Raw genomic sequence first — 19,034 nt, forward strand, 5'->3', positions numbered from 1 at the left:
TGGGTGAGCAGGGCCGGCTCCAGGGTTTTTGCCGCCCCAAGCAGCAAAAAGCAAAAAAAGCAAAAAAAGCCGTGATCGCGATCAGCTCTACCGCCACCGCTTCAGTCCCGGACGTGCCGCCCCAAGCAGCTGCTTGCTGGGCTGGTGCCTGGAGCCGGCCCTGTGGGTGAGACGCTTCCCCTCAATTTCATTTAATCCCTTTACCGCTCGTTATACCCATCTGTAACAGCCTAAATTAGTCCTTTCCCTCCTTGGGCGTTTCAGCACTTCAGGGCTTAATTCGTAATCCCACCTTGTTACTTAGCACTTTTCATGAGTAAATCTCAAACTGTTTTACAGACAGGAAACCAAAGCACCTAGAGGGCTGTGACTTGGCCCAAAGTCATCCAGCAGGACAGTGGCAGAGCCAAGAAAAGGTATCCTGATTCCCACCCCAGTGCTCTATCCACTAGGCCCCATTGCCCTCTACACCCGATCCTGCAGGGAACTCCCTGCCAGTAGACCCCTTCATCCGCATGGAGCTGTAGGTAAGACTGACTCTTAGTCTTCATTTAGTCAAGCTAAATATTTGATTCTCAGCGTGGCCCCTTCAATCCTTTCAGCTCCCTGTGGCTGAATTCCCTCCAATGTGTTAATGGCTTTCTGGTAACGAGGTGCCCAAAGCAGAACAAAGGATCCCAGGTGAGGTCTCCCCAGAGATGTGCAGCAGGGGGCTCCCTGGGTGCCACTTCACAACTGGATCCTTGTTATTAATCATGATGCTTAGTACGGTCCTACCTAAAGCCCAACCAAGAACAGGGCCCCATTGCACAAGGAGCTGTATAAACAGATGGCCCTTGCCCCCAAATGCTTAAACTGAACCAGACCAGACAGAGACACCCCCCATCTCATTTGCTGCCCACCAGCAGGAAACCACTTGCCAATGAGCAGGGGTCAGGGGAGGTTCCGGTTTCTGGACGCACAAGTCCCCACCCCGCCGTGCATTACTGATGGAAACCAGTGATCGGGTCATTCGGGGGTGGGAGGGGGCTTGCAGGCCACGAAGGAAGCGCCAGTCGGGTGGGGCCTTGCCACGGGATGCTCAGTGAGCGAGACACACACAAGGGCTAAGTCCTTGTAACACACCATCAAAAGTAAGACCCTCCCCACCCCACCCCCAGTTCATCCCTTCGGACACCCCACAGCCCCACGAGCCCCCACGACACCGACAGCCTATAACCCCTGCCCTGCCTGCCCTCCCCCTCCAACACCCTATTGCCCCTCCCCCACAGCCCCATGAGCCCCCACCCCAACAGCCTATAACCCCAGCCCTGCCTGCCCTCCCCCTCCAACACCCTATTGCCCCTCCCCCACAGCCCCATGAGCCCCCACCCCAACAGCTTATAACCCCAGCCCTGCCTGCCCTCCCCCACCCTCACAGCCCCATCCCCTGCACGCCCCTCCCCCACCCTCACAGCCCCATCCCCTATATCCGCAGCCCCCACCCCTCTCCTCGCTCCCCAGCTCTTACCCCTGGACAGGGGCCAGGCGCGCTGCCCCCTCCCCCAGCAGCAACTCCTCCTCCTCCCAACGCTTCCGGGTTGCACTGCGCAGGCGCCCCCAGGGTCTGCACGCACAGGGGTTCCCAGAGCGTCCGCCGCCCCCGCACTGCATTCTGGGGGCTGTAGTCTCTGGCCTTCCCCATGGTCATCCTGGAGGATGTAGTCTCTGGTCTGGCCAGGGCAGGGGCATTCTGGGGGCTGTAGTCTCTGGTCTGGCCGGAGCAGGGGCATTCTGGGGGCTGTAGTCTCTGGTCTGGCCGGAGCAGGGGCATTCTGGGAGCTGTAGTCTCTGGCCCTCTCCTCCCAGCCCCCCCATATGCGCTATCTCCGATCTCTTTCATCAGCGATAGTCAGGGGTTTCCTCTTCAAGGCAGGGGCATAGTGGGGCAGATCCCACATCCTGGGGCCCATTGTCCCATCGTGGGGGGAAGTGGCCGGCACGGGACACCGGAGAGCCACGGTTGGGAATCTGCCTGGGCATTGCAGCTGTGAGCCACGCCCAGGGAACAAGGCCTAGATCCCACCTCCTCCAGACCCAGACCCAGGTCCACGCCCCGGCCGCTGGAGCTAAGGATGGAGCTCCCCAGGGTGCCAGGAGTAGGCCTTGTATCCTCCCTCTGTCTGACCAGCCACTGGGTTAAAGCCAGCAGGGCCCATCCTGACCCAGATCAGATGGCCCAGCAGCCCGGGTGTGCAGCCCCTGCCTTGTGGGCGAGCTAGAAGGCAGCCCCACGCCTTGTTGCTGCAGTTGTGCGGCAGTGGCAATGAGGCGCTGTCGCCATGGTTTCATTTTATTCAGTTAAATACACGGGGGAGACGGTGCAATTTCTGGAGGCTCTTCTACACCCCCGACCCCATGTCCAAGGCTCTGGAGTACGGCACACTAACATAGTGGGGGTTGGTCACACGCTTGCCCATTGCTTGTCTGAGCTACGGCAGGAGGTAGGACACCAGGCGAGATAAGCTAATCGTCCTGGTCTGGCAGGAGACAGGGATAAACTGGTGACCAGCCCCCAGCACTTTGGTTTGGACCCTCTGTGACGTTGCACCCTATATGATTTTATGAAAATATGCTAATTAGTAATTAATGGAGATATCCTATCTCCTAGAGCTGGAAGGGACCTTGAAAGGTCATCGAGTCCAGCCCCCTGCCTTCACTAGCAGGACCAAGTACTGATTTTGCCCCAGATCCCTAAGTGGCCCCCTCAAGGATTGAACTCACAACCCTGGGTTTAGCAGGCCAATACTCAAACCACTGAGCTATGTAACTGGAATATGCTTCATGCAAAAGGTCTCTTGTAAGGTATCAGTACGAAGCTTATTATCTACTGAGTGTGGTCATCCCATTTGTATAAATGTATCACTCTTGTATCTGAAACTAGAAATATGAAATATAACTCTGAGGGCCTATTGTAATTATGGAAAGTGTGGGCCATTAATGGTGGTTTGGAATCTTGATGGCTCCCATTAACCAGGACAATTGACTGCAGATGGCTGTTTACTTGTAAGTCTTCCTGTATAGGTTTGTGCTGGCAAGTGGGTAATGAAGTCTTACAGTGACATGTGATCATGTGACCTGAACTGGAATCCATCTTTAACCTTAGAGACTAACAAATTTATTTGGGCATAAGCTTTCGTGGGCTAGAACCCACTTCATCAGATGCATGAAGTGGAAAATACAGGAGCAGGTATAAATACATGGAAGGATGGGAGTTGCCTTACCAAGTGTGAGGTCAGTCTAACGAGACAATTCACTTAACAGGATACCAAGGGAGGAAAAATAACTTTTGAAGTGGTAATGAGAGTGATCCATTTCAGACAGTTGACAAGATGGTGTGGGTAACAGTAGGGGGAAATTAGTATTGGGGAAAATAGGTTTAGGTTTTGTAATGACCCAACCACTCCCAGGCTTTATTCAGGCCTAATCTGATGGTGTCCAGTTTGCAAATTAATTCCAGTTCTGCAGTTTCACGTTGGAGTCTGTTTTTGAAGTTTTTTTGTTGAGGAATGGAGGGTGGACAATTTATGAGCTTTATACAGGGTAAAATGGATTTATTTGGGGTTTGGACCCCATTGGGAGCTGGGCATCTGAGTATTGGAGACAGAAACACTTCTTAAGCTGTTTTCAGTTAAGCCTGCAGCTTTTGGGGGACATGGTTCAGACCTGGGTCTGGGTTTGTAGCAGGCTAGTGTGTCTGGCTCAAACAGGCAAGGTTCTGGAGTCCCAAGCTGCCAGGGAAAACGGGTTAGAAGTAGTCTCAGCACATCAGTTGGCAGTTCCAAAGGGGTTTCTGTGATCCAACCCATCACACCCTCCCACTCACCTCTATAAGCCTTGCACTTATACAGGTAGCACCCCACACTCTGCGGGTTCAAATCCCATCAAATTCAAAGGCAACACATGCAAGAAAATCAACGCTTTTTTAATGCCACATACAGTTAACCTGTGGAACTCACTGCCACAGGGTGTCACTGAGGCCAGGAGCCACTGGCCATTCAAAAAAGGTGGACACACATCCAGGGCCCATTTCCCCATCTCTGTACTTGAGGCAAGGATGGCAGGAGGTGGACTTAAGCTCCAGTGCACTCTCTAGGCCCTGCCTGGCCCCTCAGGGAGACCTCAGGGGTGATCTAACTGCTGCTCCACGTCCTAAGGGCCCGATACCTACAGCACAGTGGATTCCAGCTCCACCCTCTATCCGCCCCCTATAGGCCTGAGGGGGACGGGAGGCAGAGAATAGCCATAGCGCAGTGCTATCTGGCCATGCCCCGGTCCACCCCCTATGGGCCCTCGTGGGGGCGGGGAATAGCCACAGTGCAGTGCTCTCTGGCCGCGCCCTGAGTCGCCTCTACACAGGAGGTTGAGAGCAGGGCCCTTATGCCAGCTCCACAGTACCAAGGGAGCCCCCTACAAGGGAGGTGGGGGGCTGGATTCCCAGGGGGCTGGGTGTGCCCACCTCAGGCCCAAGGAGACGTGCCTCTGCACTGACCCCAGCTGGACGTCCCCCGAGTCTCAGCAACAGCTGTGGGCCACAGTGGACTCATACGCGCCCACGGCATTTGTCCACGGGCACTCCAGGGGGGCACCGTGCCCTGCGGAAAGGATACCAGGTAGTGAGGGTATCCAGGTACCCTGTGCACCATGCCCCACCCCCAACACCCCCTTCCCTCCATCCCTAGTGGTTCAGTGACGGCCCCCTGCCCAAGACAGGGAAAGTCTGAAGGAGTCCAGAACCCGGCTCCTCTCTCCCGGCCCCTGGGCCAGCAGGCGGGAAGGGTCCCGAGTTTGATTTTAGCAACAGCTCTCCGAGATCTTCTTGTCCCCAGGCTCCCTGGCACTGGGGAGCAGTTCCTTGCCCCCCAGCCTGCCTGCCGGCTGCGTCTGCACCGGGATGTAGGAGTAGGATTTGCTGCCCGTGGTACTGGCGTAGGGGCGGCGCTGCTGCTGCTGCAGCTGGGAGCCGCCCGTGGAGTTCTCCGAGCTGCAGTTGGACGCCGCCTCTGCTCCCCTCTTCCCCAGGGGGCTGGGGCGCCGGGGGCAGCCCACCTCAGAGGCCTTGCCCTGCTGGCAGCGGCAGGACGGCCCGTGGCTGCAGCTGTGGCCGGGCTTCTCCAGCAGGTTCGCGCCCAGCTGGCACCTCTGCCACTTCCTCCGGATCTCAGACTGGACCTGAAGCAGGGCAGAGAAAAGGAGGCGGGGGGGTCACGTGATGCCCAGGGGACGGGGTGAGACCCTTGGTTCTTGGGGGGGCAGGGGGAAGCCATAGCAGTGCAAGAGGCTTCACACAAGCCAGCGGGGGGTTAAATGATGGTGTGATATTGGTATCCCATTGTGTCTTGTAAATGGAGAGAGAGAGAGAGGGAGCTGTATGCAAAGAAAGGTGTTCACTATCAACGGGCCAGATCCCAGCTGGTGTCAATGGGCCGTAGCTCCATTGGAGTGAATGGGCCAGATCCCAGCTGGGGTCAATGAGCAGAGCTCCATTGGAGTCAACGGGCCAGATCCCAGCTGGGGTCAATGGGCCGTAGCTCCATTGGAGTGAATGGGCCAGATCCCAGCTGGGGTCAATGAGCAGAGCTCCATTGGAGTCAACGGGCCAGATCCCAGCTGGTGTCAATGGGCCGTAGCTCCATTGGAGTCAACGGGCCAGATCCCAGCTGGTGTCAATGGGCCGTAGCTCCATTGGAGTCAACGGGCCAGATCCCAGCTGGGGTCAATGAGCAGAGCTCCCTTGAAGTTTACACCAGCAGAGGATCCGGCCTGAATAGATCCACTCCAGCCCTGCAAAGGGGTCATCACTGAGATGTAGCATCAGCTGAGCCTTGGCCATCAGGCCCCTCCACCCCTCCCCAATAAATAATAACGCATTAGCTGCTGTGCAATGCCTTGCCTCTACTCCCCAGCCCGGCTCTGCTGCCAGCGCCCCGTGGCATGCCTGCACCGCGTGATCTCTCACCCACCACTTTCTGGGAAGGGCGCTGGCCCCTACCCTTTCGCCTGGGAGCCAGCACTGCGGCGTGTGAAGGGGAATCAGAAACTGCTCTGTCAGCTCCTATTGGTGGTGGTGGTGGGGAACCTACCTCCTTGTTGACAAAGCAGTAGAGGATGCTCACCAGAAGACCCTGCAAGACAAGAGCAGATAAAGGCAGGGCTGGGCCCAGGTCCCCTGGGACACACCAGGGGTGGAGAGGTGGGGTGAAGCTGCCTTTCGGGAGGCTCCATGCCCAGGCCGGATTCCACGGCTGCTCGGCGTGGAGCTGCCCTCGGCCAGCTCCCTGCTCAGCCGGCGGCACCACACCTGTGCCTCGCAGGCCTCTGGGTGCCAGGGGGCTGACCCTACAGCACCCCACGTGGCTTGAGTGGGGGATGCTGGGGAACACGTCTCTGTCCAACCCAATAGCAGGCACCTGCAAACAATCCCCAGAGCTGAAGCCCAGCCCCTGGGTAGGCCGGTCCCTGTTCCCTCACCCCCATTCCTTCGGGGCTGGGTGGCCCCGGCACCCCTCTGCCCCAGCCCCCAGCCCTGGGGGTGTCCGGCTCTGCTCCCTACCTGGAAGGAGCTGAGGAAAAGCTCAAAGAAGAGCTTGACGTAGCGCAGCGTCCCCTGGGCCTGCTCCTCCGTCACCAGGGCAAACACCACCTCATGGATGCCCAGCAGCGGGATCAGGGTCAGCGTCGACTTGGCCAGCCTGGGAGAGAGCAACAGGGAAGTGGGGGGTGAATTGCCCCCCTGCCAAGCCCCACAGTCGTCCCACGGGGCAGGTCAGCTCCGAGCTGGCCGCAGCCCAGAGCCCAGCCAGACCGCATGGCCCTCCGAGGCAATGCTGAGGGAACCAGCCGCAGGGTGTGGGCCTCCCCCAGCGGGGCTGGGATCCCAGCCTGGCGTCTTCCCAGCCCCCCAGGTGGCAGGGCCAGTTCTCAGACCGCTCAGTGCATCCGGCTGATGCTCCGGGTTTCCACGGTGTCATGGGATAGTCCCTGGCCTCAGCTGAGGCACGGACCAGGCTTTCTGCGTCTTGGCCATGAGATCGAACTTCCAGCAGCCCAGCGCCCCCCGCCGAGCCCCCACCTGGCTCCCTGCAGCCCAGCGCCCCCCACCGAGCCCCCACCCCGCTCCCTGCAGCCCAGAGCCCCCTGCCGAGCCCCCACCCCGCTCCCTGCAGCCCAGAGCCCCCTGCCGAGCCCCCGCCCCACTCCCTGCCGCCCAGCGCCCCCTGCCGAGCCCCCACCCAGCTCCCTGCAGCCCAGAGCCCCCCGCCGAGCCCGCACCCGGCTCCCTGCCGCCCAGCGCCCCCTGCCGAGCCCCCGCCCCGCTCCCTGCCGCCCAGCGCCCCCTGCCGAGCCCCCGCCCGGCTCCCTGCCGCCCAGCGCCCCCTGCCGAGCCCCCGTCCCGCTCCCTGCAGCCCAGCGCCCCCCAGCACCACACTAGGGCATAAGGTCAGCACTGACTGTGAAGGGAGAGCACCCCGTACTGAGCTCCTGCCCCACGGCCTGCAGCACAGCGCCCCCTAGTGCCCCTCTGGTGCCAGCACTGACTGCCAGGGAAGAGTGCTGTGACACTCTGTACCTCCAAGTAGCACCCTGGAGCCCCCATATTCACCATGGGGAGATGATGATGATGTGTTTTGTGCAACGCCTTGTGAGGTATCATTTTAAAAGTCTTGATCTGTTGAACACGCGTCTCCTGTTGGGTTGTGTGTCCTAGCGGATGGGAAGTTATGAAGTTGTGCTATGTGTGTGTTACTGAAATACGGTGTGAGGTTGGGAACGCCCACAGCTGGCCTTTCAGTGACAACAAAGGAGCATCTATCCCTGGCCAGACAGGTGTTAATGGCCCATCAGGAAGAATCCACTCTCCCAAAAGCTCCTGAGAAAGGGCATGTTCACCAGTCAGGACCGGATTAACGCCGGGGCTTTAGGGGCTGCAGCCCAGGGCCTCGGGCTAAGGGGGGCCCCGCAAACATAAATCCATAATTATAGACAATTCAGTGGTCACCAACCCGTCGATCGCGATCGACTGGTCGATCCTGGAGCCTCTGCCAGTCGATCGCGATCTCCAGGCCGCTAAAAGTCCAGCGGCGCAGCAGGAGTCAGGCAGGCTGCCTGCATGCCGTGGCCCCACACCGCTCCCGGAAGGGGCTGGCTGCTGGCAGGTCTCTGTGGCCCCTGGCGGGGCGGGGGAGGGGATGCCGTGCGCTGCCCCTGCCCCCTGCACCGTCCCCGCAGCTACCATTGACCGGTTCCCGACCAATGGGAGCTGCGGGGGTGGCACTTGCGGGCGCGGGCAGCGCACGGAGACCCGCTGTTAGGGTGACCAGACAGCAAGCGTGAAAAATCGGGACAGGGGGTGGGGGGTAATGGGAGCCTATATAAGAAAAAGACCCCAAAATCAGGACTGTCCCTATAAAATCGGGACATCTGGTCACCCTACCCGCTGTCTCCCTCCCCCAAGGGGTGTGCAGAGACATGCCAGCAGCGGCGTGGGGCCACAGCATGAAGGCAGCCTGCCTGAGCCCTGCTGCGCCGCCGGCCAGGAGCCACCTGTGGTAAGCGCCTCCCGGCCGGAGCCTATACCTCGCACCCCCTCCTGCACCCCAACCCCCTGCCCCAGGTCAGAATCCCCTCCTGTACCAAATCCCTCCCAGAGCCCGCACCCCTCACCCTCTCCTGCACCCCAACACTCTGCCCCAGCCTGGAGCCCCCTCCTGCACCCAAACTCCCTCCCAGAAAGAAACGAATATATCAGCTGTTCTAAGGTAAGAAGTAGGCTATTTTGAATTAACGTAACTATATTCTACATGTTTTAAGACTGAAATGTAACCACAGAATGGCTTTATGTTAATTAAAAGGCAAGTTTAGTATAGCGTTAATAGCCTCGATGTCATAATTGTCATCATTTTCTTTTAAATTAGGAAAAAGACTTGTATACAGGGGCCCCACAAAATCTAATAGCCCCGCACCCACAGGAGAGTTAATCCGGCCCTGACGCCAGTGGTTCTCAACCAGGGGCACGGGTACTCCTGGGGGCACACAGAGCTTTCCAGGGGGTACATCAACTCATCTAGATGTTTGCCTAACTTTACAACAGGCTACATTAAAAGCGCTAGCAAAGTCAGTACCAACTAAAATTTCATACAGATGATGGACTGGTTTATACCGCTCTATGTCATACACACTGAAATGTAAGTACAATATTTATATTCCAATTGATTTATTTTATAATTGTATGGTAATAATGAGAAAGTCAGTGATTGGTCAGTATTAGCGCGCTGTGACACTGCTCTATTTTTAGGTCTGAATTTGTAAGCAAGTAGCTTTTCAGTGAGGTGAAACTTGGGGTACGCAAGACCAATCAGACTCCTGAAAGGGGTACAGTTGACTGGAAAGGTTGAGAACTACTGAGGTACGCACTGGAGACTGTCTGACCCCCATGTCACAGCAAGGAGCTTTCTAGCAGATGGAAGAAAGTATAAAAGAGGGACAGTGACATCATTGGGGGGAGGGATAGCTCAGTGGTTTGAGCATTGGCCTCCTAAACCCAGGGTTGTGAGTTCAATCCTTGAGGGGGGGCCATTTAAGGATTTGGGGCAAAAATCTGCCTGGGGATTGATTTGGTCCTGCTTTGAGCAGGGGGTTGGACTAGATGACCTCCTGAGGTCCCTTCAAACCCTGACATTCAATGATCACTTGGCCTCTTCCCCTGATCTCAACATCTGGAAGACAAAGACTTTGAACTGGGGAGATTGGTCCCAGGCTGGAAGGGAACCCAGTCTTTGTACTGAGGAGCTGAAACATCTGTTAGGGTTGAATCAAGAGACCCTGCTTGCTTCAAGTCCTACATCGTTTGTTGAATTTAGACTGTGTTTCTCTTTATTTCTTAGGTAACCAACTTGGCTCTCTCTGCCTGCTCCCTAGAATCATTTAAAATTTGGCTATTTGTGGAGTTAATAAATCTGTTTTCTATTTTACCTAGAACAGTGTGCTCTCGGCTGAAGTACTTGGGGAATCTCAGCTCAGATTACAAAGGCTGGTGCATGGCCACTTCCCTTTGAGCAAGTGGTGAACTAATTAATGAGTTTGCACGTTCCAAGGGCATCTTGAGCAGCGTATGCTGGTATATTTCTGGGGTGGCAGGCTGGGGGCTGGGGTGACTGGCTGGTGCCTCTCTCTGTAGGATTCATGAATGGCTCAGGGAGCATTCATGCAGTTTGGCTGGGTGTAGGCTCCACAGGCTGAGGGATCACGGCGCCTGGAGGGGTTTTGCTGTTTGTCACTGGCATAGCTTTGTGTGAGACAGCGCTGGGTGGAGAGTTAAGGGGGCACAGCGGTCCCACAGTCCCAGGTTGTACCCCGGGGATCATAGGCGCCGACTTCCCCTCTGCCCTGTGGGTGCTCAACCCCCCTGCCCCTAACCCCCCCGGCTCCTGCACCACCCTTGCCCCCCCCAATTCCATCCCCTTCCCCCAAGTTCCTGCCCCTGCCCCGCCTCTTTACCACCTTCTCCCCCAAGTGCGCCGTGTCCCCACTCCTCCCCCTCCCTCCCTCCCTCCCTCCCAGAAAGTCCTAAGCGCCGCCAAACAGCTGTTAGGCTGCGGGTGGGAAGCGTTGGGAGGGGGAGGAGGAGGCCAGGAGGGGGTGGGGGCAGGGGGAGCTTGGCAGCAGGTGGGTGCGGAGCACCCGCTAATTTTTCCCCATGGGTGTTGCAGCCCCTCAGCACCCACGGAGTCGGCGCCTATGCTGGAGATCCCATCACAAATGCCCCCTTCTGAGCTCTCACCCCACCCTGCAGCACAGCGCCTCCTATGCCCCATTGGAGCCCTGGGGTCAGTACTGACTGCGAGGGGAGAGCGCCCCCTAGGAAGCCCCCACCCCGCCTTGCAGCACAGCGCCCCCTAGTTCCCCACTGGGGCCCTGGGATCAGTACTGACTGGGAGGGGAGAGCGCCCCCTAGGGAGCCCCCACCCCGCCTTGCAGCACAGCACCCCCTAGTGCCCCACTGGGACATTGAGGCCAGCACTGAGTGTCGGAGAAGAGCGCCCCGAGTGAGCCCCTGCCCTGTTCCCTGGATTTGTCCCACTGGAAGTGGTACCACCACACTTAGTTTGCCAGAGTCAATGCTGCTGCAGGGAGCCGGGGCTCCCAGCTGGGGGCGCCGCGAGGGGTAGCCCCTGCCTACCTGAACTTATAGTCCGTGTAGCGCATCTGGTGAGCCCGGAGTTTGGAGACCAGGATCTTAATGATACGGAGGAATATGACAAAATTAACCTGGGAGAGAGAGAGTAAGTTACACATGGGAAGGTCAGGGGGCACCACTCCCCACTGGTACCCTCTGCCCTGGGGATGGGCTGGGAGCCCCTGCAGCAGGGCTGGTGTTTACATAGGGGAGGGAGAGTGGCGCTTTATACATAGGGAGGAGAAAGCATCACCCCCCGGTGCCAGTGCTCCCACCCTGCTCCCCACAGCACCCCCTGCTGGGTGAGACCAGGACTGGCGTAGCTGGGAGCTCCCCGACAGCCAGCGCCTGCTCTCCACAGCACCCCCTGCTGGGTGAGACCAGGACTGGCGTAGCTGAGAGCTCCCCCACAGCCAGCGCCTGCTCTCCACAGCACCCCCTGCTGGGTGAGACCAGGACTGGCGTAGCTGGGAGCTCCCCCACAGCCAGCGCCTGCTCCGCACAGCACCCCCTGCTGGGTGAGACCAGGACTGGCGTAGCTGGGAGCTCCCCCACAGCCAGCGCCTGCTCCGCACAGCACCCCCTGCTGGGTGAGACTGGGAATGGAGAAGCCAGAAGTTCCCCCCACAGCCAGCGCCCTCCCCTCCCCACAGCGCCAAGACCAGTACTGGAGTAGCCGGGAGCTTCCCCCACAGCCAGTGCCCGCTCCCCACAGTGCCCCCTGCTGGGGGAGACCAGGACTGGAGTAGTCGGGAGCTTCCCCCACCGCCAGTGCCCGCTCCCCACAGTGCCCCCTGCTGGGGGAGACCAGGACTGGAGTAGTCGGGAGCTTCCCCCACCGCCAGTGCCCGCTCCCCACAGTGCCCCCTGCTGGGGGAGACCAGGACTGGAGTAGTCGGGAGCTTCCCCCACCGCCAGTGCCCGCTCCCCACAGCGCCCCCTGCTGGGGGAGACCAGGACTGGAGTAGCTGCCTCTTGGCTGTCTGAAGAACAGTGGGTGTTTGTAACTCACCAGGATGGCCAGCAGGATGGGGCAGCGGATAATCCACCAATAGGCCATGTTATCATTTCTCTCCCAGCACCTGGAAAACCAACTCACGTCAAACTGGCTGGGAGGGAGGAACCTGCCCAGCCGGGTGGGGTGGTGACAGGAGTTAGCAGCCTCCCAGGTGGCACCAGCCTTCTCTCTCCCCCCGTGAGCACAGTTCTGTCTGTGACCCAGATCAGCCGAGGGCTGGCCTTTGCTCCCCGCCAGGGCCATCAGATCATCTGGCCTGAGCTCCTGTCAGCACCCGCCACTAAACCCCACCCAGCCGCCCCCACCCCAAGCCCGGCAACCTCCGTCAGATCAAAGTATTACAGCCCCCAGGAGACTAAACGCTCATGGGCCACAGGCAGAGAACACCAGGGACCGATGGGCACTGGGGCCCCGCCAATGGCAGGGGATTGATTGGGCGATCCATGCCCCATACAGCAAAGGAAGGGGAAAAAGTCCCCCAAGGCCACAGCCAGTCTGACCTGGGGGCAAATTCCTTCCGCACCCGAAAGCCGACCCTGAGCATGGGATCAAGGACCAGCCAGCCAAGCACCAGAGAGAGAATTCTCGGGGTCGCCCTGGCCCACCCAGTCCAGGCTCCCATCTCCAGCTGTGTACATGATGCTTCAGAGGAAGGAGATTAAAAAACCCCAAACCCAGAATACATCGGGACGGGTGGGGGGGGGGGGGATCCCTTCCTAACCCCTACAGGTAGCTGGAGCCAGTGGTTCTCAAGCAGGGGGTCTCTGAGCATGCCCCTCCTCCCCTGCTCCACCTCCTCCTCCCCCTCTCCTGAGCGCGCCGCGTCCCCGCGCCTCCGCCTACCTACCAGCGCTTCCTGCCCGGCCGCTGCCAAACAGCGTTAGCATGCTCCGGAAGGGAGCGGGAGGAGTGGGAACATGGCGTGCTCAGGGGAGGAAGCGGGGAAGAGGCGGGTCCGGGGCGGGGATTTGGGGAAGGAGTTGGAATAGAGACAGGGAGGGGGCGGAGTTGGGGCAGGGACTTTGGGGATGGGATTGGAATGGGGGCGGGGAAGGGGTGGGAAGAGGTGGGGCAGGGGCGGAGCCTCATGGAAGGGGTGGAGTGGGGGCAGAAAAACAGTTGTTGTGGCACAGGTGGGCCGTGAAGTTTTTATAGCAGAAAGAAAAAGGTTGAGAACCTCTGGCTGGAGCACATAAGAGCCTCGGAGCTGTTACTCGCTCTGGCTAGCAGAATTAGCCCGTTAGCTGATACACCAGAGATGGATGGGTCAAGTCCTACAAGCGACGCTCATGTGTGGGTCTGGGGTTGCAAAGTGCTGTGAATGCAGCGAGCTCACACACACCCGTTTACATGGGTGTGGAACAGGGATGGGGAAAACGGCGTCCGTCTCGGGCTGGAGCCGCTCGGGACGTTTGATTCGACATGTTTTTTTTGGACAAGAAGTGACTTTTTCATCAAAATGGAAAGGTTCGTTTTTAGCCAATTTCCCCCCTCGTGTTTTTGGCAACTGAAGGCTGAGAAATGTTGGCTGAAATCCTAAAATTGTTTATTTTTTAAACCTCAGGGTTTGGATTTTCGACGAAAACCTGGACGTTTTTGAAGAAAACAAAATGGATTTTTAAATGTTTCCCCTCAAAATGTTTCCTGGCACCAAACCCCCCGTTTCCCGCCCTGCTCCCTGGAGACCCGCTGACAAGGCCACCCCATGTTCGAGGATTTCCAAGCACTTTCTTTCTGTACCGGACCCTGAACCGGAGAGATTTCGCTGGCCGGACTTACTGATTGTTTTCATAGAGGTATCTGATGATCACCCAGGGAATGACAAACAGGATGGGGGCTCCTAGATGGACAGACAGACGCAGCAGTTAGGGTTTTGTTCTCCAGCCCCACCCGTGAGATTCCCCCCTGTGTACAGCGTCATACACTCTAGCATTTTCCCTCTCCTCTCTGGTGGGTGCATCTCTGCCACTAGTGGGAGTGCTAGTGGTAGTGGAGACAGGACTCCGGCGCGTTACCCACCGGGATGCCTAGACCTGCTGTGAAACACTGCAGGAGTTGTGGGTGGAGCCCCGCACTGCCCTTTGCGGCAGAGCAGGGCCAGGCTGGGGCAAGCACCTAAAGAGGATTCTTTCGGGGGGCTGCTGGATGCAGACATACCCTGGGGCCCTTTCCAGCTCCCAGCCTGCATTGCCTAGGGTCACCAAAGGGGGTCTCCCTATGCCCGGGCGAGCATTGCAGTACCTCCATCATGCCCCCTCCCGGCCATGCCTGCACGGCCCCACTCACCCCATCCGACAAGCAGGTAGCCCACAAAGCAGCTCTCCTCCGAGATGGCCATCAGCACAAGCAGGTTGTGCAGGTAGAGCCCTTCCACCAGCAGCCAGTAGTAGTTGGCGCCGACGCAGTACTGGGTCAGGACCTGAGCCAGGCGGCAGCCGGCGGCAGCCTGAGCCCCCGGGGAAGGGGGGGAGAGGAGCAGAGAGAGGTGGGAATGCTGGAGGGTGGCGGATGGAGGAGCCCCATCAGGTCACGGCCAGCCCATCCCCGCTTGGGGCAAGGGCGTCCCCTACAGTCGGTCCCCCCATGGCTTGGCCCAGATTCCCATGGGGATGCTCCCAGCCCTTCCCCTGGGGAGGCAACTCCCCCACCCCACGGATCTTCGAGTCAGGAAGCTTTGCCCGGAATCCAGCCTCAGTTTCCCTATACTGCCTTTCGTCCCATTGCTCTGAGTAATTCCCCTTCCTTTGTGGTGGGGACACCCTACGGATACGCAGGTGGATCCCTCCCACCCCCGGATTACCTCGCTGATCCCACGCCTAACCCTGCTGCCCATGGTGCCTATTGGGAGTGGTTCAGCCTGGGGCCAGGTCCGGAGCTGGTGTAAACGGGCCAGAGCGCCACTGGTGCTGGATCACAGCGGACACGGCTCCATGAATTTCAGTGCTGATTTAAGCCAGCTGGGGTCTGGCCCATACTGCCTAGCTGCTGATCTTGGGGGTCCCCGGGCTTTCATCCCCGATGTACGGGGTGCTCCCTGCAGTGCCCCCACTTGGAGGTAGGGATTCCCTCCCCCTCTCCCCGGGGTCAGAAAGGGGCTCAGCCCTCAGCCCAGCTGGCTGGATCTGCTCCCCCCGTCCCCTCTGGGAGTGACGCCCAGGGCCGGGCAGTACCTGGTCCCCGAGGAGATGGAAGAAGTCCCCCTCGTGCCGCAGGTCCTTGGAGAAGCGCACGCGGAGGAGGGCGTCCCGGGTGAGGATGGAGACGGCCCGCAGCATGAACGAGAGGAAGAGGTTCACGTGGATGTAGTTGCGGGTGCACCTCAGCTTCCTGCAGAAGGGGTGGGACCATCAGTCGGGGGGATGGGAGGGCAGCCGTACTCCAGCATTGAAACTAATCAGCTGTGGTCATCTACACCGAGCACCTGCGAGCGCCCTTATGCCGAGAGTCACGCTGAGCCAGCGGGTGAAGACAGCTGGGCTGTACAGCGCTGGGCTCTGGGCTGGGGCCCTGGGCGTGACACTGACTAACCAGGAGTGAAACTGACCAATGCCAGAAATGGACAGCGTAACTAAAAATCAAGATGAGCTGTCCAGGCCTGATCCCAGTCTCGCTTACTCTGGTTTTACACCGGGTAACTCTGCAGGCCCGGCTCCATGTGCCCCATCCACATGGAGCAAACCAAGAGCAGAGGGAGAGTCAAACAGGAGTGACTCCTGCAGTAAAGGGAGTGTCAAACTGGGGAGCGGCACGGCACCCCATCGGGCCCAAATCCAGGATCAAGCCCTTAATTATTAAAGGAAACTTGCTTTTTTAAGAGGGAGATGGTACAGATAAAACCCACGGGTCTGAACCCTGCCTTGCGACCTGGGTGCAAATCCCGAGTGACCTCAGTGCATGCCATCTGCACTGACATCAGGATCTGGACCATTAACTCCATCATGCCCACGGGCTCTGCAGTACCTGAAAGCCAGGAGCAGCAGCAGGGCGAGCAGCAGGGAGACCAGCGAGAGGGAGTAGCCCACGGTGTACATCAGCCGGAACTGCTCCAGGAACCGCATCTGCTTCTGCAAAGGGACACGGCGGAGGGTCAGGTCCGGGCTCCTTGCCCCTTCCTTCGCCCCCTCCCTCCGCCCCACCCCTGCCACTCGGAGCATTTACAGGGGAGGGCGCCCCCTGCTAGGACAATCAGGGACTGGTGCGGGCATTGATCTGCAAACAGAGCGGGGACCCGGCTGCTGGATCCTTCCCGGGCAGCGCCGCATCCAGCCAACAGATCCCTCCAGCGCTGGAGAGGGAGGGACTGCCAGAGCTCAGAGGGAGCTGGAGGCTGGGTGGGAGCAGCAGGAGAGAAAGCCGCGTAGCTTAGGAGCTGGGAGCCAGGCTGGGAAGCAGCCTGTGGACTGGCCGGCAGGGGCACTGACCTGGAAGGGGTGGTCTGTGCTGAGATCCTCGCACTGCGAGTGGTCCCTCCAGGGCAGCCCCGACTCGTCCGTCACCCACTGGCCAGCCGGGCCGCAGAGCCGCATCACGAACCCGCCACGAACTGCCGGGGAGGAGACCAGAGGGAGCCAAGTGGCAGGCGGGGGTGGGGAGAGGGGTGAGCCACAGCCACACCGCCACTGCCCACAGATGTCCCCGCCCTGCCCTTAAAGTGACCCCCCCCCCGCGGCCTCAGTCATGGTGGTGTGGGGACGCGAGGGTTAACATCACCGTACTCTGCGTGGGCCTGAGCTCGGAGCTGACACCCGCAGGCCTGGTCCTCTGCAGAGCAGCCCCAGGCCCCTACTCTGGATTCCAGCAAGATCAGAATCGAGCCCCGTAGCTCAGGGACAGCTTTCACCCAGGGAGCGGGTCCCAGCAGGCAGGCCGAGGGGGCAGGCATGGGAAGGGGGTGTGGCTGGAATGAGCCTCGGAGGAAGGGATATTTACCGTGGTGATGCCAGGGCAGGTACCACGGGCAGGGCACCATGGCGGTGGTGTTGGGCAGAGTGTCCCCCCAGCAGGCGTACATATCAAAAGTCCGGTTACACACCAGGCCTGGGAGGGGATGAAGGTAAGAGGCTGTTTAAAACACTTGCACGTCACAGAGACGGGCAAACGCCGGTCATGCAGGCCTGGGCGGCCGCACACATCCATGTGCAAATCACATTCACACGTGTGTGACCCATGCACGGCAAGCAGGCCTAAGCGTCCACAGACATGGGCAAGTCACGTGCATGTGTGTAAACCACACACACAAACTCACCTACACAAACATGCAAATCACGTGCACATGTGCAACTCACACACACAAACTTGCCTCTGCAGACACAGACATGTGCAAATCACACACGGGTGCAAACCACACACACACAAACTCACCTCTGCAAACGCAGACACATGCAAATCACATGCACCTGTGCAAACCACACACACACAAACTCACCTCTGTAAATACAGATACGTGCAAATCACACGCACATGTGTGCAAACCACACACACACAAACTCACCTCTGCAAATGCAGACACGTGCAAATCACACGCACATGTGCAAACCACACACACACAAACTCACCTCTGTAAATACAGACACGTGCAAATCACATGCACTTGTGCAAACCACACACACACACAAACTCGCCTCTGCAAACACAGACACACACGCAAATCACACACACGCATAGAAATGTGCCTGCACAACCACCCCCATCCAGGCAGCTCCCCCATGCACATGCCAACCACATGCATGCACACGCACAAGAGGGCACACACAGACACCACGCTCAGGCATGCACATGGGCCACACTAACACGCTACCCCATGCAAGAACACACAACATGGGTTCGCAAACATGGCAACATGTGCCGAGAGGAGGGGCTGGGATGCACGAGTGGGTGCCGGGTGCACTCATGAGACCCGCTGGCCCCACCCCAACCCCGGCCCAGAAGGGACAACCCGCTCCCCTCACCTGCGGGATACGGCTCCTCGGCCATGCTGCGCTCACACTCCTGCTGGTACTGCCTCCAGGCCGCAAACATGTCCTTGGCTGACTTCTCCGAGGAGCTCGCCTGCAACGGGATGGGAGTCGGGGCAAAGGGCTCGGGGTGCAGCCATGTCCCTGTCCCCCTGAATAGACTGCAGCCCCAGGGCTCACATGGAGGAAAATACAACTTCCTGGATACTCCAGTCCCAGCCTCTCCCAGCAGGGGGCGCTGTGGGGAGCAGGGCAGGAGTGTTGGCTGTGGGGGAGCTCCCAGCTATTCCAGTCTCAGCCTCTCCCAGCAGGGGGTGCTGTGGGGAGTGGGACAGGAGCGCTGGGTGTGCAGGGAGCTCCCAGCTACTCCAGCCCTGGTCTTGCCCAGCAGGGGGCGCTGTGGGGAGCAGGGCAGGAGCGCTGGCTACGGTGCAGTTGCTGCGGGGGATGGTATTGCACCGAGATGGAACAACAGGGGTCTGAGGTGCTGCCTGGGGGGGACACTGAGCTGAGTGCCAGCCGTGGGGGGGTGGGGGGGGGGCGCCCTGGGGTGCAGTCTCACCTCCGCTGTTCCCTGGAGCGACACAAGCAGCAGGAAGAGAGTAAAAGGCTCCCACATGCTTCAGCTGCAGTGCAGACATGAGGCCAGCTAGCGGCGTCCGGCTCAGGGGTCCTGCAGACGCCGGCGGTTGTCTCGGTCCCTCTCCAGCAGAGCTGGGGTGCACCCGGGGAGAGGCGCCCTAGGGGGAAGCAACCCGGATGGATTGGCAATGGGGCTCCCTGCTGGTCTCAACGGCAGAGCAGAGGCCCAGGACACCTGCCTCCCTCTCCAACAGATCCCCCATCG

At 59.3% G+C, this 19,034-nt stretch overlaps 1 protein-coding gene across 1 annotated transcript; it reads right to left on the reverse strand.

Moving 5' to 3' along the window:
- Window positions 1-4,833: 4,833 nt before the first annotated feature.
- On the reverse strand, window positions 4,834-18,806 carry GIPR (gastric inhibitory polypeptide receptor). Its single transcript, XM_065420963.1, has 13 exons — window positions 18,750-18,806; window positions 18,182-18,281; window positions 17,163-17,270; window positions 16,655-16,776; window positions 16,194-16,297; window positions 15,404-15,560; window positions 14,520-14,679; window positions 14,013-14,073; window positions 12,228-12,297; window positions 11,219-11,307; window positions 6,593-6,731; window positions 6,123-6,164; window positions 4,834-5,211 (listed from the first exon to the last, which is right to left on the reverse strand). The coding sequence occupies exons 1-13, from the start codon at window positions 18,804-18,806 to the stop codon at window positions 4,834-4,836; spliced, it is 1,587 nt and encodes a 528-aa protein (XP_065277035.1).
- Between the last annotated feature and the right edge of the window lie 228 nt (window positions 18,807-19,034).

This window comes from Emys orbicularis, chromosome 21 (assembly GCF_028017835.1).
Source record: "Emys orbicularis isolate rEmyOrb1 chromosome 21, rEmyOrb1.hap1, whole genome shotgun sequence".
Classification (NCBI taxonomy): Eukaryota; Metazoa; Chordata; order Testudines; family Emydidae; genus Emys; species Emys orbicularis.